Source organism: Scardinius erythrophthalmus, assembly GCF_964197995.2.
Source record: "Scardinius erythrophthalmus genome assembly, chromosome: 25".
NCBI classification, from domain to species: domain Eukaryota; kingdom Metazoa; phylum Chordata; class Actinopteri; order Cypriniformes; family Leuciscidae; genus Scardinius; species Scardinius erythrophthalmus.
Genome location: NC_138245.1, coordinates 27,412,805 through 27,432,916, shown reverse-complemented (window position 1 = coordinate 27,432,916; position 20,112 = coordinate 27,412,805). Strand labels below are relative to the sequence as shown.

The following is a 20,112-nucleotide window of genomic DNA, read 5'->3' as shown; positions in this document are numbered from 1 at the left end:
AAATACAGACATTCTTTCTTTCAAGAACATTAAAAAGGCTTTTACGGGTAACATAAAAAATAATTTTCATTTCATGCCAACTAAGTCATTTTGAACATGTAAGGGCATACATGTAGTCATTCATGAGTTGTTTTTGCAGATTAACAAAGAGAGAAACAGAGAGAGCAACTTCATTGACCGTTTAATAGCTTTGAATGCGCCACTGATAAACAGCTCTCGGGTGTCCTGACGTTGCGGAGTGAAAAATAGAGAGAGGTAAGTTAGTATGTCATAGAGCAGTGATAATAGCCAACCACCTCAGGTCATTCTGAAGTTACTGATCCGAGAACGAACTCCTCAGTGTCACTGCAGCACTACGGGTCAATAACTACCTGGGGACGGCGCAATGAACGAAGCCAAGGGCTCAATGCCCCAGCGAAGAACGCGCTGAGAACAGAGTAATCACTCTTAAAGTAGCTGTTCTCTTTGTGATCAGTGGATGCTGCAGTGGGCGCTCACGCGCGGTGGTTGCACCGCGTCCCTTTGTGTGCGCCCGTAATGGCCTTTCAATGGCGTCGCTTTGTGTGCTTGAGGACAAAGGCAAGAGGTTTTTTATGGAGTCAGGTTGGACTTGGAGCAGAAGGAGGGGTGGAACTGGGATGAGGTGATATAACTGCACCACTTTGGGCTTGTACGACGATCGAAATTAGGGTTAAAGTTCAAATTAGAACTGCGTTTTGCCTATGATTGCAAATTATGCTTCAAATAAATTTAGCAGTTTTTCTCACTCATTTTCTCGATCTTTATCCCTTTTAGACCCTGACATTGTTAACGGAGTCTATTGGTCAGAAGCCTTGAACAAAGTTTTCGTGGATAACTTCAGAAGGGACCCAACCCTTATTTGGCAGTACTTTGGAAGCGCTAAAGGTTTTTTCCGACAATACCCAGGTGCGTGATGTTGCATTATGTCTGCGCAGAAATTGATGAAGATCAAACTGGCTGATTTCACTAATGTTTTAATTTTACAGACCATCAGAGAGGACATAGAGAAAATGTGTTCCATTAATCAAAGCCTGTGGCGGACTAAATCACATCTTACATCTTATAGCATTATGCCAAATTTACATAAATTAGCTATTTGTGCTAAACAGATGTGGTTAAAGAGCTGAGTCACAGAGATATACCATCATTTGATTTCTAACTAAAGAGTCTGCAAACTATAAAACCATAAATGTGAAAAATGATTTTAGTATATAAAAGGTTCTGAGACACTAGGATGTATGTGAGGGGGAAGTACACCATATGCCAAATACAATATCAACAATATCCATATACAATATAATGTCAAATTCTTTCATGTCAACCTGTGAATTAAATTCTTTACACTATGTGTGTTTTCAGGTGTGAAATGGCATCCTGATGAACATGGTGTCATTGCTTTTGACTGCAGGAACAGAAAATGGTATCAACTACTTTTTTCTGCTTTAAATGATTCTTGAAATGTCTCTTTTGTGCTTTTTATTTGATTTGTGGTGGTGAGCATGATCAGTAAGGTTTTGTTTGGTTTTCAAGAATAGATTCCAGTATAACCTAACTTTTTAGTTTATTTATATATAATTTATGAGTGAATTCATGCATTAACATTTCTGTGTGATGATTGTTGTCTCAGGTACATCCAGGCGGCCACCTCACCTAAAGATGTTGTGATTCTGGTGGATGTCAGTGGCAGTATGAAGGGTTTAAGATTGACTATAGCCAGACAGACGGTCGCTTCCATACTGGACACGCTCGGGGATGATGACTTCTTCAACATTATTGCTGTGAGTCGAACAGAGAAAGTGTCCTCTCTTGTGTAAGGCTTGGGAAAGCGTAGTCTTCTCCGAGCATTATCCTTCTTCTCCAAAGGCATGATGTGTTTTTATGAATATAGATACAGTATAATTCCGATATCATGCTGCTTCAGGATAATGCAGCTGGTCTAGGATCAGTTTCTAAACCTTAAAAAGGTACAAATTGATTCTAGATGAGTGGATGTGAGAAACTTAATCTAACATGGTTTGCAAAGAGAAATGTCAAAACATAAATTATTTTACATGACATATTTTTATAAAATCATATATTTTTTAAAATAATATCATTTATTTTATATTATTCTATTTTATATATGTCATATACACTACAGTTCAAAAGTAAGATTGCTGTTTTTGTAATTAATTAAAATTAATAATTAATAGTTTTTACAAAAAACATTCTCACGGTTTCCACAAAAATATGAACAGTTTTTAACATTCATAGTCATAAGAACTGATTTGATGAGCACCATATTAGAAAGATATCTGAAAATTCAGCTTTGCCATTGCAGAAATAAATACATTTTAAAATATATTGAAATAGAAAACAGTTATATTCAATTGTAAAAAATATTTCAGTATATTACTGTTTTTACTGTATTTTTGATCAAATAAATGCAGCCTTGGTGAGCAGAAGAGATTCCTTTCAAAAACATTTTAAAAAACCTGACCGACGTTTATAAAGAAACTTTTATAAAGTAATTAAAGGGTTAGTTCACCCAAAAATGAAAATTATGTCATTAATGACTCACCCTCATGTCGTTCCAAGCCTGTAAAACCTCCGTTCATCTTCGGAACACAGTTTAAGATTGAACTAAATCTAAAATATCTTAAACTGTGTTCCGAAGATGAACGGAGGTCTTACGGGCTTGGAACGACATGAGGGTGAGTCATTAATGACATAATTTTCATTTTTGGGTGAACTAACCCTTTAATGTAATGAATCATGTTAGCATTAAAATAAAAAATTACAATTATTTTTTTTTATACATTGTCATAATAAAAACGCAAGGAAATTTTGATTTAATATCTATGAGTGGAATAATTATTACCCTTTAGGATATCAATTAATTTGAAAGCTTTGTTTAATTAATGCCCACTGTGTCTAATACATCTTGTGTTTCCAGTACAACCAAGAGATCCGTTATGTGGAGTCCTGTCTAAACGGCACTCTCGTTCAAGCTGACAGTACTAATAAGGATGTATGTCTTTCTTTTATTAAACAATGGCACACACTTGCTGGCTGTAATTACTTAATTTTCAATGAAATTAGGACTCCTAAACCATATCTGAAAGCCATTTCTCTTGTTCTTATTCATCAGCACTTTAAAGAGCATCTGGACAAGTTATTCGCCAAAGGAATCGGACTCCTGGGCAATGCACTGAGTGAGGCTTTCACTATCTTAAATGAGGTGGGTGAAGATTACCAAAACCCTGAGATTACAGGGGTCCGGTATCATGACAACCCTTCGTTCTGCTCCTACACAAGTGTGTGTGTTTGCGTGTGTGAGCCTGCATTTTGTCTCGCTGTTCTGGCCCCTCCTCGAGACACCTCTATCTCTCCCTGTGATTAATTGTGGTAATTGGCAGCGCTGATTAATAAGCTGATAAAAGAGAAGGCAATTGCAGACGAGATAGTGCTCAAAGTCGGTCCAGTTGCGCCCTTTATCTCTCTTTTCTCAGACCACTAGTCTTGCGGAAAGAGCAGAGAGGGGAGAAACAGAGAGACAGAAAGGAGGAACGGGGTTGTATCTGTATTTGTCACATTCATTAGAGCCAGTCCATTAATATGGTAATCGTAAAACCCAGAGTCCGGCCCCTTTAAACGACCACATGCTGTGTTTGTGCCTGATTGGTTGAAAGTAAAATAAAAAATAAAATAAAATAGATGCAGCAGTCTTTGACTTTTGGAATGACATCATTCACTGCACCACAGTAAAGTTCGCTTGGTGTAAAGACTACATTAGAGAACACAAAAGCCTGATTATCACCCATAATGCAGGTTGTATAAGCAGCAAAACGTCTCCATCTAAATTTCGTGTGGCGCATTCGCACGGGATAAGCGAAGCCTGTGATTTTACTTGAATTTACTGACTTATCTCCCGGATATGATGTCAATAGGCTATTGCTTGGAAATGTCTTGTCGTTATAGGTCTAGCTGTATGAAATATCATAAACAGAAGAATGCTGCTAGTCATTCATCTCCATCTAATCATTCTTTTTGTTTTTGCCCTTCTGATGGTTTTCAGGTTTCTCTTTCTGCAAATTGTATAGTTGTATGTTGTATAGTGATATGACGCAGCACCCAAAATACTATCAAAACACTCCATTCTTCGCGAAAGATGGATAAAAATGCGCACAGGAAACAAAAACCTTGAAAAAATTATATTCGACCCTGCCAAATCACAGAGATGCCGATTCGCACGGGACTAATATTATCACAGGACCTCGGTGTTCGGTGAAATATGGTAGGTCATTTGCGGGGGAATTTTTACTTTACAAATGACAGACATGGCCGATTCGCACGGAATTAAGAATGCAGACAACCTCCGCAATTATTACAAATGACTAGAGGTCACCAGGTAATACTAATCCCGTGTGAATAGGGCTTATGAGATACTATGTAGTATTCTGCTTAGTTCCTCTGTCAAGTCCAGTCACCTTGATTTATAGAGCGCTTTAGTTTGTTTCAAAGCAGCTTTACAATGTTAAACAGGTAAATAATGATCAATGATGCAAACAGATTTTAATTCTGCTGTAAAGCAGCTCTAGAACGATAATTAGTTTAATTGATCAGCTGAAACTCCAAAAGTCAGAACATTTTGGAAATAAAATCCCTTTTTAATTTGGAAATAAACTCAAATCATGTGGAGAACATGATCATCAGGATTTGTTACTGTCAATATAAGTTAATACATTATACAATACTGTTCAAAAGTTTGAGGTCAGTAAGTTTTTTTTGTAAAATAAAGTAATATTTTTATTCAGCAAGGACATTAAATTGATCAAGAGTGATAGTAAAGACATTTATAATACAAAAGATTTATATTTCAAATTCATCATAGAATCCTTAACAAAAATGTATCACCGTTTCCACACAAATATATTTCAGTATTGAAAATAATAATAATAAATGTTTCATGTGATCACATAACACTGAAGACTGGAGCAATGATGCTGAAAATTCAGCTTTGACGACAGGAATAAATGACATTTTATATAACAATATATTACAATAGAAAACAGCTATTTTAAATAGTGTAATAAAATAATGTAATAAAAAAAAAATGCTTTTGGACCTGACTGCGTGTATAACCCTAAGACTGATATTATGTTTATTTTTATGTCTCGCTTATTGCAAAGATTTGATCAAAACATGCAATACTTCCCTAATAAGGTTGATGCATTATAGCCTTTACAGTGATCACAAAAATACTGTATACAAACAATGTGATCAGAGCATAATTAAACAATAAAGTATGAGAGGCTGTGCTATTTTGTGTCCACAGTTAAGCTGCTGTTACTATTATACTGAAAAATGTAGTTAACTATTTATATGTAGTAGCTACTTAGTCTTGAGATCGACCAATCAGCATCCAGGACCAGAACCATTTTATCATACAGCATAAACACAGTATCATCTACAAAGCATTATACATGAGCAATCTGTCAGAGCCTGATAATGTACTGAAGACAATTTCCTGTTTGCTTCTCTTGTTTTTTTTTGTTTTTTTTCCCCACTAAAATAGATTCTGTTGTTACATTTTTGTTTTATTTGTGAATCTTATTAAGGCAAATTGATTGTTTATTCTGAATTCTCATTCTCAAAGTGAAAAGCTTCTCTCTCTCATGTCTCTTTATCTCTCCCTCTCACTGTGCAGATTAATCAGACCGGCCGTGGAAGTTCATGTAGTCAGGCGATCATGCTGATAACGGATGGAGCCACTGAAATGTATGATGATGTTTTTGCCAAATATAACTGGCCTGAGCGAAAGGTAAGATAAAAGATTATTAAAAAGCAGGGTTTTAATGCATAGCAACTCCATTTTCAGTTTAAAAGCATCAAACAAGCATAAAAGCATGAATGTTTAATTTATAATTAAATCCTAAATGAGATGCATTTTCAAATTTCTTTCAAGTATATTGGTTCTTTTCCAGTACAGTGTGTTTTCTCTTACTTTATAGATTTAGTTATGATTGCTTTTTTCACCCCAGCACAAGTGTAAAATTCCCTTTTGAGAGTGTTTTGACATTTTGAGGAATTGTATTTAGCTGCGGTGGTTGTCTGGAAAAGTGTGTTGATGTATATTGAATTGCTGACAGCACCAGCTTATTTGACACACTCTTCAAACATGGGGGAATGTGTTGAATAAACAAAATTTGGAGGGTTTGCACATGTACCTGCCCTTTAGCGGTGCTGAATCAGTCGCCCGATTGACCCTGCGAACCAGTGTTTGCCGACTGCCGCATGATTTGCACTACCAGACGTGTTCATAAAGCATTCGGCATTCAGGTGAACATGTTAAGCGAACATTCCTGGCCTGGATTGGTTGTGTGTGTAAGTCTGCATCTCATGTCCTAATCGGCAGGAGGAGGAATGCGTTTTTACAGCCTGCAGAAGGTGTGTGTGTGTGTGTGTGTGTGTGTGTGTGTGTGTGTGTGTGTGTGTGTGTGTGTGTGTGTGTGTGTGTGTGTGTGTGTGTGTGTGTGTGTGTGTGTGTGTGTGTGTGTGTGTGTGTGTGTGTGTGTGTGTGTGTGTGTGTGTGTGTGTGTCGAGTGAATTGTCGCTGGCCCACTGCGGTGTAACCGCTCAGTATTGGTTGGAATCAAAAACCATTTATACATGGGAGACAGGAGCAATGTACTGAGAAATAGAGGGATGGAGGGTAAAAGAAGGGAGGGAGAGGGAGAAAAATTTAGTGAGCGGAGGAAGGAACATCGAGAGGAATGGTTGAGTTTACACATCCGTATTTTGAAACCAGTCTCATGTGCACAAATTAATAAATAAAAATAAATGTATATAAACATCAAACGATGTGCATTTTGGTCAATCTGTCTTCTTAATTTAAATAGATCTATTTATTTTTTGCACCATCAGATGTGTAAAGTTGTTGCATTTGGCTGTTTTTAGCATCTTGCAGCAAGGGCATCTCTAAACATGCTTATAAACGAGTTTTCAAAGAAACTACTAACATGAAAAGCATTTTTACAGCTTTTTTTTGACCACTGGACATTGCATTTTCAAAAATTTTTATAAAACATTGTAAGCAGTGTTGTTATTGTCAACTAAAACTATTACAAATCATTTTTGATAGCTGAAATAAAACTAAAATAAATAAAAAATATATATTAGATGAAGAACTTAGTGAAAATATAATAATATCAAAAACTGAATGAAATGGAAATGAGAAATGTTGCCTAAAACTGAAATAAAAATAAATAAAATAATAAAAACTAATAAAATGACAAAAGCACAATAAAATTGCTAAAACTGAAAATATTAAAATAAATGCTAATTCAAAATATTTATAAAGACTCTAATAGCATATAAATAATACTACAATAACACTGGTTGTAAGGCACTTGCATTTCAAACTGTGTGAAATGTTTTTAAGTTTTTTAAATCGTACAGTATCATTGATCATTGCTGTCACTCTGAGTACTCGTGTGCGAATCTTAAAACATATGGTGAACAATTTTCCTGTCTGATTTGTTATACCAGTTGTGTAATTAAGTAAATGCGCCAATGCGGTTGTTTTCCAATGAGTAATCAAGTAATCAGATTTTACCCTGACATTGGGAAAGTGCATTGTGGGAAACAAGGAGATTCTTTTATTTAAATTCAGAGATCTGCTGCATGTGTGTTTTCAGTGTGGAGAAACAAAGAGAAACAGAGGAATGAAAAGAAACAGAGACCAATGTGATTGCATTAGTATTCGTACATAAAATGTTGAATCTGTAGCTGGCCAAGCTCAAAGCTACTCATGTGTAAAGTTTACATCTAGGAGCTGTCCATCTGCTATTTTGTGTGTATCAGTATTCAATAATACAAAAAAGTACAAAAATGTTTACTATTCACATACAAATACTGAAACATTTATTTATTGCACAAATAAAACTCTTTTCTTTTTCTCCATAGGTTCGTATATTTCCCTACCTGATTGGCCGGGAATCTGCGTTTGCTGATAACCTGAAATGGATGGCGTGTGCTAATAAAGGTTTGTGATTTTTTTGGAGGATGATGAGCTGAATTTGATTTACATTCCATTTTAATTTTTGCTAATTAGTTAATTAATTATCCTGGCTGGGTTTTCCTGGAGCATGGAAGCTTCCTTTCAGCTTCCATGTGTGATGAGGAGTTAGCGTGCCAGCGCTGTGGGTTTATTGGTCTTAAGGCAGGAGGAAATCACGCGGGTGTTGAGTGCTTGATGGGAGTGCGACAGCAACTGGCTCAACTCGCAGAGCTGACATGCAGAGGTCAAGGGTCAACTGAGCCTAAATCACTCTTCCTGTCAGCTCGGCTCCTGTGGCTGCACAGCGTTGATCACTCGCATGTGCCCGTGCCACGGATGACTGGCTGCGGGATGAGGAGAGCTTTCACACACACACACACCATGCTGAGAATTTCTCACTCTGCACCTGGAGCCTCTGCACTAGCACATGCACATTTTCAACACAGCTAAAAGGATGGAAAGGCATTTGATGATCAGCTTGTGTCTTGTCTTATTAATCATTACTCCGTATTAATTTAATAAAGTATGTATGATTATGTTCTGTTTCTGTTATAATTTCTAAATATTCAAAATATTCAAGGCTATATATTTAAATAGTGTAATGTATTATAGCACTAACATCATTGTTATTCAAAAGCCCAGACTTTTTTTATGGAAAAACTAATCAAATTCTTTATATATATATATATATATATATATATATATATATATATATATATATATATATATATATATATATATATATATATATATATATATATATATATATATATATATATATAATAGCCTTACACTCTTTAAATGGATAAAAACAATGAATAAATAAGCATTATAATTATAATATATTATAATGGGCATTTGAATGACTTCTCAATAGGAACAAAAGATTATAACATTGTATTTTAAAACATTATGAATACCTTTAAAAAGAATGTATTACAGTAAGAAAATCTGTCAAAATGCACTACATTTGCAGGCTTTATAGAAAGTGATTCCGAAATGCATTTAGACAAAATATACATATACAAGTTTTTGAAAGATGTCTCTTTTGCTCACCAAGACTTCATTTATTTGATAAAAAATATTGTGAAATTTTATTACAATTTAAAGTTTCCCAATGTAATATATTTTTAAATGTAATTTATTCCTGTGATGGAAAATCAAAATTTTCTTTCTTCAGTGTCACATGATCCTTCAGAAATCATTCTAATATGCCGATTTGCTGCTCAAGAAACATTTCTTATTATTATCAATGTTAAAAAAATGTTTGTACTGAGTTCAGAGAGTCATTAAAATCTGCTGTGGATTGTGTGTTGTGCAGGTTATTTTAGTCAGATCTCCACTCTGGCTGATGTTCAGGAAAACGTGATGCGGTATTTGCATGTGATGAGCAGACCTAAGGTTATCGACCATGAACATGACACAGTGTGGACTGAAGCCTATGTGGACAGCGCAGTAAGTATAATTAATCACAGTGTTAGTGTACAGCTTCTGTATCCCTTACAAAAATGTATAAAGTGAACTACAGCTTCTGCAAAAATAAAACTTTTATTTATAAATCACCTCAATCATCAAAATACAATAAAGACTCTCAAGAAACGTCACATTGTTTTAGGAACATCCCATATTATTATTTATCTAAAAAACAACTCTAGTAACTTTGGAATTTTGTCAGGAACAAATGTCACTATGGTACATTTTTGTAAAGGGTTTGCTGTCTAAAAAATCTAGTATTTTCTTTACTAAATGTATGTGTTTTCTACAATCATTCTCCCTCATAAAATGCAACTCAGTTGCTCATTAGTAGCTCCGTTAACTCCCTGAAGGTCTCATCAAGACACTCTTCCATTCAGTGAGCACCACGAGAACGAGATCAGGTCACACACCGTGCAGTGTGTCTCTTGTATGTGTGTAGACGTGAGCACATGTCAATGACACGTATTATTTTTCTCCCTGTGTCCCTATAGCTCGCGCAGGCGCACAAGGTAACAGTCGTAACCGGTGTCTCTGTGGCTCTGTTCCGAAACCTAGCGAGCTCCCTACGGAGGCAGCATTTTAAGGGCGCGCACAACATGAAATACCTAAATAGTACATATTAATACCTAAATTGTACGTACTAATACCTAAAGATACATATTAAAATCTAAATGTACATATTAGTTCCTAAATGGTACATATTAATATCTAAAGGTACATATTAGTACCTAAATGGAATATATTAGTACCTAAAGTGTACATATTAATACCTAAAGGTATAAATTAGTACCTAAATGTACCTTATTAGTATGTAAAGTATCTGTATTAGTACCTAAATGTAAATATAAAAACCTAAATGGTAAATATTAGTTCCTAAATTAGTTCCATCCCAGTGACAGCTTTTGTATATATACACAGTACATATGTGTGTGTGTGTGTGTGTGTGTGTGTGTGTGTGTGTGTGTGTGTGTGTGTGTGTGTGTGTGTGTGTGTGTGTGTGTGCGTGTGTGTGTGTAATTCATTCAATACTGAAAAGCATCACTAAAATAGTTCAAACTGTTTAAAATGTTTTTTTTTTTCAATATTAATTTTATGCAATTTTTTTTATATTTATGCTCATTAGAGTTTGTGCTTGTGCTTTTTAGCACTATTTGTTTGACATATGGCGTAGAATGTTCCAAATCGGTCACTCAGTTAGAATGCTGCCTATGTAGACTGTAGTCAGCAAGGCAGCTGACTAGGTTTTGGAACAGAGCCTGTTTGTGTCCATTCTGTCACTGGTGTCTTGCAGCATTTCCTCATTGTAATATGCTTTCAGTATTCCGTTTCTGGAATCTGAAACGTTTTATTAGTTCTTGAACATGGATGTGGTGCAGAGTGCTACAGGGGAACGCAGCGTGAGAGAGCGTAAGATAAAAACGAGTGAGGGCAAGATGTGGTCAGAGATAGGGTTTGGCTTCACTCGAGAACCGCAACACCGACCGCTGTGCCATTCCATTTCCGATAAGACAGACTCATACACACACACACACACACACACACACACACACACACACACACACACACACACACACAGTGCAAGTGCAAGTGTTCGCACCCACCCGATGTCTTTGACACCCTCCTCTGTCACACACACAGGCATAGGCGTAGGGTGTTGGGAATTGTTCTCCGGAGTGTGTGTTGCTGTATCTTGGCCACTGAGACACCCCATTCATCATTTTGTGGATCATTGGCTTTTATCTCCGAAAGCCGTAATAAAACTGACATTGGAGTAGAGGGGGTGAGAGAGGCAGAGACTGGGAAAAAGAGAGAAGGGAAGAGGGGGGAAGGAGAGGAAGGGGGAAGCACAAGGTTAATTCACAGATTTCAATTTGGCTCCTGCAGGATACACCTTCAGTGTTCTGCACGACGCCAACCAGACTGAACAAATGTTGGACAAAACTCAAACTGAGGGGAATTTTATTTGAGCTCCCGAATGTGAGACAGAATAAGAGACTGTAAAGACCTCTTCAGTGGGACTGAGGGAGATTTGTGTTGTTTTAGAAACAAACCTGCCAATCTGCCAGTGGAACAAGACCAATGATGAGTAAAGTTACATTCTGAAAACATGATTTAAAGGAATAGCTCACCCAAAAATAAAATTGTCACCCAAAAATGTCATCATTTACCCTCTGAATTCATTCCAAGCCCATATGAATTTCTTTATTTTGTTGTAGATGAACTGAAAAGGAACTGTTTTACAGAATGTCCTCACAGATCTTTTCCTTACAATGAAAGTGAAAGGGGACTGGGGCTGTCGAGCACCAAAAAAACAAAATCACTATAAAAGTGGTCCATACAAATACAGTATATTCCAAGTCTTCTGTCATGTGATAGCTTTTTATATAAATGTATATATAATTAACTTTTCCGTTCTAAAGTTTGGGGTCAGTAAGATTTTATTCAGCAAGGATTAATTAAATTGATCAAAAGTAACAGTAAAGACTTCAAATTGTAATAATTTTTCACAATATTACTGGTTTTATTGTATTTTTAATCGAATTAATGCAGCCTTAGTGAGCATAAGACACTTATTTCATCTTACCAATCCTAAACTTTTGAACAGAAGTCTAAAAATATAATTTTTGAAATATTTTCATTGTCGTTCACTGGGAATCTTTTGCTTCTGACATATCTCTCAAAAACTCATTTGCACTTGCATCATATTTGAATAAGTCACATCAAAACATGTCACACCAGGTTTGATGTCTTGGATTTGATTGGTAACAAGACACACGAGACGGATTTGAAGATTGACATTTCACGTCATCGATGTCAAACCCGACGAGACATTTTGATGCACATTTGAAAGTACACAAAAGAACTATGACAGAGGAGAATATTTTCAGTGAAAAAGTATTAATATTTCACATGTCAGTAGCCGTATGGACCACTTTTATGCTCATTTAATGCTGTTTTTTTGCTATTTTTGGAGCTCAAAAGCTCAAGTCCCCATTCGCTCTCATTAGTTTCATTGTATTTCATTGTTCCTCTTACAGGCATACAGGTTTGGAATGACATGAGGGTGAGAGTGAATTTAATATTTAGTTTTTCATTTTTTTTACTGGAAAACCAAACAAAGATGTCAAATAAGAATGGGATATTTACTGTTTTTCTTTTTCTTTTCTGTCTGTTTTCCTCTTTCAAAAACAACTGCATTCACGTAACCTCTTAAGGGCTACTGTAAAACATGCATAATGGACACACACACATAAGGGTGAGGTGGGGGAATAGCAGACCTAGTTTCAGCGAGCTCATGCGTTAAATCATGTCAGCCCTCATCGTGCCCGCAGCTGAGCTTACAGTTCAGCTACAGAGATGAACCATCTTCACCAGATCACCCTTCACTTGTCTACACCTCGCACGGCCATTTATCAAAACGTTGGTTTGAATATTTCATGTTGCAGCAACTTCCTTGAACTGAAGGCCAGTAGGAGAGCACAATGTGAGCTTATGAACCGGCTGTGGCGATCAATGTCCATTCAGAATCTTTATTGGATGCATTTTTCTCAGATGTTCATGTAATTTAAATCTGAAAGTCTTCTGTTGGTCTGTCAGCAGCTTGGGGAGACTAAAGGTCCAAACCCGATGACCACAGTGGCCATGCCTGTGTTTAGCACCAAGAATGAAACGGTAGGGAGAATGTCTGTGTGTTTATGTGTGACATGATATCTGTTGATCTAGCACATATTTAGAGTTTGAATATATATATTTACACATATAATATAAACAAGCTTTTATGTTAGATGCCATTAATCACGATTAATGGATTTGACAGCACTAATTATAACAATATTAATACAAATTTTATTGTTGATATTATTTATAATGATAATTATTAATATTTGTTAACTATCAATATTCATGTATATTCTAAAACATATTCTAAAAATTTTCCATATGGAACTATTATAAAAATATTAAAATGATTAATATTAATTTATTTGTATATTATTATTAATATTATTATTAATCATATTAGTCAAATATAACTATAAATATTCATGTATATTCTAAAGTTTATATTATAAATGTTTTCACAGGTGTGAATGAATCATTTCGCTTTGTGAACTGATTCATTGAAAAGATCAGACTCAAAAGAATGATTCATTCACTAATCTCTACTTCTCTCATAAAGAGCTAGGGGTGAACGTGAACATTAGTGGTCTCTTTCTCAAACAAATCTATTATACAACTTTTAAAGATTTGGAATATAATGCATCCGTCGAATGGAGTGTTTTGGGTCCATTTTGAAGCGTCAAGATTTTATTTTAATTGCATTAAAAACGACTATTTTTTCATACATATCTATTTGTTTAACATTGCTGTAACATTGATGGTGTGTTTGACTTATAGTTCATATTCATTGAGCTTTGTCATAATATCCACCATACAACAGCTTAAAATGGTTTATTTTTTCTTTACTTTAAACACACTTTACAAACAATTACCCATTAATATCAATGAGAATGAGAAGTGAACAAATGCGTACGAAAATGTGTGTGAAAATAAAATTGTCTCTCTGCAGAAAAACCAAGGCATCCTGCTAGGCGTTGTGGGCACTGACATCCCCATTCAAGAGTTAATGAAAACCATCCCAAAACACAAGGTAGGATGTTACCACCAACAAATAGCCATGCATTCCAAAATCAATTTTAATCTGTTCAATTTCACACTGTCTATATCTTAAAGTGGGCTGAAGTGTGATAATGCTATCATTTTTTAAATCTTATCTTCTTTTCTCCAGCTAGGAATACATGGATACGCTTTTGCCATTACCAATAACGGATATATCCTGACACATCCCGACCTGAGGCCCCTGGTAAGGACTAATATGTTGTTCTGGGCCCATAAACAGCCTTATATTAGAACTATATTAGGAATATGATGCAATTTCATCCATGCCCAAAAAAAAAAAAGCTGGCTCAGGTAAAATCTACCCACACATGCAGTGTGTGCTTGTGAGAGCGCTGGTGGGACGCTGAAGTGCATCATGGGAGATGTAGTTTTTGTAATCCCAACCCTTTTCCTCTGATATATTGCATGCAGGAATAAAAGCCCATTCATGTGCCTGCCAGGGCTGATCAGAGCACTGAGGTAACTCACCCTTCGCAGGGACACCCCTCACCCCGCTCTCAGTCACCATGCGTGACTGTGCGTCTCTGTGTGTCATGAACGTGTTGGTGTTCTCGTCGTAGTGTGGCTCCAGTGCTGCTGTGTATCAGTTTGTGTTTGCGTAGCGGTGGTGTGCATCAGTCAAGGCTTCTGAGTGTGTGTATTACAGACCACACTGACTCTGTGTTGCTGAACAGGGACAGTGTTTACTGTTATTGAATGTGGTAAATGCTAAAATGAGTATTATTAATAAGTAGCATTGGTTATGACGGTTTACTAGGAACTGGACTCAAGTGTGCACACAAAGTAACATTCTTATGACATTTTTTAGGCTCTGTTCCAAGCCCTAGTTAGCTAATAATCTAGGCAACATTTTTAGACATTAAATGCAACTTTTCACCTTGGGAGCAAATTTATGCTGGATTTTAATATTAATATTGGACATTATATAAATTATGTTTAGTTCATGCGAATCCCACGTTGCATTGCAACACGGGATTTTTTTAACAATCACTAGACTCGCGGAGATAAAGCCTCGCATCCTTTTTGACGTGTTCTTCGTCAAATACGTATGCAAGTTATTTGAGAATGGTTTGGCTTTTTTGAAAAGCTTTTAATAACTTTTTGCTAATTTTGGTGAAAATCAAACAAACCATCTACGACTATTCAAAAGTAGGTTTTTCAGAAAATTTACATTTTCTCAATGTTTCTAGATCTTATGCTTCAAAAGTTGAGTGTAAACATGAGTGTAAATTTGGACAGTTGGTGGTGTCACAGAGATTGAGTTAGAGATTACAAAATTACTGTGGTTAATGTTCAGATTGCCATTTATCTGTGTGCCAAATTTCACAACTTTTTACCATCCGGTTCTATGGGCTGCCAGAGACTCGAGCGAAAGATGAATAATAATAATTGAAAAACTAACATATACAATAAGTGCCTTCACACTTAACAAAATTAAGAAAACTTAAACCAAAATTAAAATAAAAACTGAAAATATAAAAATTAAAGCTTATTTAAAATATAAATAATACAAAAATAACTCTAGTGATTTATAATTTTTGTGTTTCTTAGAGTTTTGAGCTTTGCAACATGCTAAAGTCAAGCATTCTGGAACTCTGGTCCTGCTTGTCTTAAAACAAGTTGGCTACTCATTAGGGATTGGAACAGTGCCATTGACTGACTAAAACCAATCTGAGCAAAAAAGATTAGACAGATTATTTTGACACAGATCTCTATAAGCCTAAAATTGGCTGGTCTGATAGTGTGTAAACAAAACTCATTTCCTTACACCACAGTTTCTCAATCCTCCTCCTGGACTCCCTCAGCACTGCACATGTTGGATGTTTTCCTTATGTAAAGGTGCTGTAAGCCATTTTTTGGAATACCACACATAAAATGTCCCGACTACTGAAGATATCACTAAAATAGGTGTCAGTGACAGCACCAGACTCTGTAAACAGTCAATGAAAGAGTCAAGGAAGAGATCCACGCCTTTTATCCAATCAGAAACCAGTCAATCAGAAATGTTTTGTGCCTGTCTAAATTTACTATGTTTCGGATTGCTTTGATCCTTTTAGAGAGAGGCTGTGTTATTGAAGTTTACAAAATGGTGAAACCTGTACAAATTGTTTACAGCACCTTTAACACGCTTCATCATCTGAATAGACACCATAAATGCGCAGTCCAAGTGGGAAAGTCATGGAGTAGGAGTGAAAAACGCTAGACTAATGGCCTCTTTCACCATGTACTATACATTTCTGTCTCCATCATGTTACTAATCATGTCATCCCAGTTCCTAACTGTAACTACACTGCCGTCCTCTAAAGCACTTCTTGTCCTCTGTGTGTCTCTTCCTGCAGTACCAGGAGGGCCAGAAGAGGAAGAAACCCAGTTACAGCAGCGTGGACCTGTCCGAGGTGGAGTGGGAGGACACAGAGGATGTTGTACGGATTAGTTTCTGTGTTCTTACACAATGAGTGCAGACAATGCAATACACTTACACAAGGTCCATTCACACCAAGAGTAAAAACTATAAAGATAACTATATTAGCGTCCACACCAGAGGACGACATTGTTCTATTTATTCTAAACACGCGCTGCAGTTTTGTCATCTGCTCGATCTCTTTAAAGCAGGATCGAATCTGATTGGCTGTCGATGTTTTTATCATTCATCAGCTGGAAAAAAACTTTCTGAAAGTGATCCCATTGATATTGTTTCTCTGTGTTGTTATTGTGATAGCTGTGGTGTGGATTCTGCTATTCTTTTATATTTAGACTGATTTTTAGACCTATATTTTTATCTTTATCGTTATCATTATTGTTATCATTCTTGGTGTGAATGGGCCTTTAGACCAGCAACATACTTTATACAAATACGCAGATGCAAATGCATTGCAGTTGCTCAGACCTGTTGTACATTAGGTTCACGTACTTGCATGAAGTGTTTAGCATCTTAGAAGTGTTGACATACAGTATTAAAATGAATAAGTGCTGCTTCAATGCTTTATAAATGTGTTTATTTGTAGTTGCGCACAGCAATGGTGAACAGGCGAACTGGCACTTTTTCAATGGAAGTTAAAAGAACAGTGGACAAAGGGGTAACGTTTTATAATTTACTATTCCAGATTAATGATATATGATGTTAGTGTCATATTATATAAAAACATTAGTTTAATATCAAAAATACACCTCACATGAGTGCTTACATAACTTCATAATCTTGTCTTTAAATTCATTCCCCACCAGAAACGTGTTTTGACGATGCACAATGATTATTACTACACTGATATTAAAGGAACTCCATTTAGGTAGGCCATGTCTCGTATATGTAGCCTAAATGTTTCTCAAATGTTTGCTTATAAAAGTATTACATTTGAACAAATGTTGATTAAAAGGACATGACATTGTGATGATAAAAATCTGACTTTGGTGGTGTTTTCTGTGTTGTGTAGTGTTGGTGTGGCGCTCTCGAGAGGACACGGAAAGTACTTCTTCAAGGGAAATGTTTCACTAGAATCTGGTGAGGATTTGCTTGATTAGCAAGACTTATGAAAACCATTGTTAAAGCAAGTTCATTTTTATGGTTAAACTGCTTGAATATATATTCTTGTCATAGCGTATTTTTATTTATTATTTCATTACTTTTCAGTCCTATCAAAGGAGTTTGTTTCACCATTGTTATACAGTATGTTGATTTTTCATTTTCCTATGTGGGAATTTGAAAATGTAACCCAGAGAAATGTTAAAAATCCATAATAATTTTTTTGTCTCCATCTGCATATTTTTATGAACAATGTAGGAACAATTCAAATATTTTAAGCTTTAATTGGTGTATTTATACAGTATTGCTCAGTGTTATTTTTCTTTCATTGAGATACTATTTTAGTTTTCATTAATATTTTGAATGAGTTTTTATTTAACTTTCCAGTTTTCCTTTTCATTTTAATTTTGTTGTATGTTTTTTTTTTTACATTTTTCTTCGTTTTTTTATTCGTCTTTTGTAGTGTTTGTTCATTATTATTTCAGTTTTAGTTATTTTAGTACATTATGTGATACTAAATTAAAATAATAAATATTGCCTTGGCAACTAGCTGAAAAAAAATAAGTTAAAATTTTATATATTTAATTTTATTTAAAGTTTTATTTATTTAAAAACACTTTTTTTAAGATTTTGGTTTTAGTTTTAGTTAACAATAATAACCCTAATTTGCTGAATCATCTATTACTTTTATATGTCTTATGAATCCTTTATACTGTATATGTCTATATAACCCTTTATACACAACCAGAATAAATCTCTCAAATTTTATTTAAGAGTATAGTGAATATTAAATAATATTTTCATACCTCTTTCTCTGATTTATCAATAAGTATCCAGGAGTGTTCCTGATACCGCCAGTTCATATTTAATCCTCTATCCAATCCACACCTTTTTTTTTTAGGTCTACATGATCTGGAGCAACCAGATGTTGCCCTTGCTGATGAATGGTAAAGACTTCTATTGACACTCAATGTATAACACTCTATTACTGTTTTTATTCACACAAGTATCAAATATTGTGCTTTTTTACGTTTTTGTTTCAGGACGTACTGTAATACAGATGAGCATCACGATCATCGTCACCTGACTCAAGTTCAGGCCATCAAACTCTATATGACCAGCCGTAAACCACACCTCAAATGTGAGCAGCATTAATATACGATTCTTACCGTCAACATGAAATCAAAATTGACCCTGTTTAACTTTCTTAAAACATGTTCCTGGTCTTATTGGGATCGATTCATCAGTGCATGTTGTTCTAAGGAGAAATGTTTGTCTTCATAATCTTTCATCAAGTGGTTCTGCTTCTGAAAAGATTTTACTGTCAGCTCAGTTCAGTTAAATTAGCTCAATTGATTGTTTTTTCAGTATAAACTTCTGTGGAATCATCATACTGCGGTATATGCAGTAGCAGTTGCTCCTGCAAAGTTTTCCCACAATGTCCTTCTTCTAGATCTTACACCTAGCTTACAAAATTACTTGTTTAAACACTCTCCCCATTAAAGTTGGTGTCTGATGAATATTATGGAGTGTGTAAATGTCCTCTCTTGTGTTGTAGGTGACAGAGAGCTGATTCAGCAGGTTCTGTTTGACGCTGTGGTAACCGCTCCCTTAGAAGCATACTGGACTGGACTGGCCCTCAATAAGTCTGAGTGAGTTTGGACTTTTACTCTTTACTCATTCATATTTACTAAATGAATTTTAAAAGAGCCATATTTCATACGTTTAAGTTTATTAGACCAACGTTTTCCACCCTCTGTTTGTCTCTTAAATCTAAAAAGGCTGTTTTTGCAGTTTGTACTGTAGTTTTTGGTTAATGGTGTTGGTTGACTGGGTAGGAAAGCTTTGTTCATGTTAGAGGCAGTCTTGTCTAAAACTATTTTTTGTTTGTTTTTATCAACAGGAACTCTGATAAAGGGGTTGAGATCGCTTTCCTCGGCACCCGCACTGGTCTTTCCAGAACCAACCTGTTTGTGGTTCCCGAACAGCTGACCAATCAGTGAGTCAATCAGTGATCGCCTAATGACTGATTCTAATCTCATTATACTAGCCAATTAAAAAGCCTCAATAAGTGCAAATGACGAATGATGAAGTAAAATGTCCTCTACGGTTGAACATGTTTGCAGAGATTTCCTCACCGCTGAAGACAGAGAGGGTGTTTTTAATGCAGATCACTTTCCTCTGTGGTATAAAAGAGCCGCAGAGCAGGTGCCCGGCACATTTGTGTACTCCATTCCCTTCAGTTCAGGTATTATGCTCAAGTACATCAACACATACATATTTTTTTCTTGGAAATTCATCTGAAAAACTGGGGTCATCTTATATTCAGGGTCTAGACATTCACATGTCAGTGATACAACCACAATAATTTGGTAGC

The 20,112-nt window shown here is 35.6% G+C and overlaps 1 protein-coding gene across 1 annotated transcript in view; it reads left to right on the top strand.

Annotated features, from left to right (window-relative positions):
- The window catches only part of cacna2d3 (calcium channel, voltage dependent, alpha2/delta subunit 3), a gene marked incomplete at its 5' end in the record, with an annotated part of 38,687 nt that overhangs the window by 8,580 nt on the left and 9,995 nt on the right, over nt 1–20,112 (top strand). Inside the window, 21 exons of the mRNA XM_081357694.1 lie at nt 796–927; nt 1,381–1,441; nt 1,649–1,799; nt 2,957–3,031; nt 3,152–3,241; nt 5,711–5,824; nt 7,969–8,047; nt 9,384–9,517; nt 10,030–10,047; nt 13,136–13,210; nt 14,106–14,186; nt 14,325–14,399; nt 16,555–16,638; nt 17,221–17,292; nt 17,441–17,502; nt 17,647–17,714; nt 18,637–18,682; nt 18,779–18,876; nt 19,294–19,387; nt 19,639–19,734; nt 19,862–19,983. Of these exons, the coding sequence (XP_081213820.1) occupies nt 796–927; nt 1,381–1,441; nt 1,649–1,799; nt 2,957–3,031; nt 3,152–3,241; nt 5,711–5,824; nt 7,969–8,047; nt 9,384–9,517; nt 10,030–10,047; nt 13,136–13,210; nt 14,106–14,186; nt 14,325–14,399; nt 16,555–16,638; nt 17,221–17,292; nt 17,441–17,502; nt 17,647–17,714; nt 18,637–18,682; nt 18,779–18,876; nt 19,294–19,387; nt 19,639–19,734; nt 19,862–19,983 (1,827 nt within the window). The remainder of the gene's footprint in view (nt 1–795; nt 928–1,380; nt 1,442–1,648; nt 1,800–2,956; nt 3,032–3,151; nt 3,242–5,710; nt 5,825–7,968; nt 8,048–9,383; nt 9,518–10,029; nt 10,048–13,135; nt 13,211–14,105; nt 14,187–14,324; nt 14,400–16,554; nt 16,639–17,220; nt 17,293–17,440; nt 17,503–17,646; nt 17,715–18,636; nt 18,683–18,778; nt 18,877–19,293; nt 19,388–19,638; nt 19,735–19,861; nt 19,984–20,112) is intronic.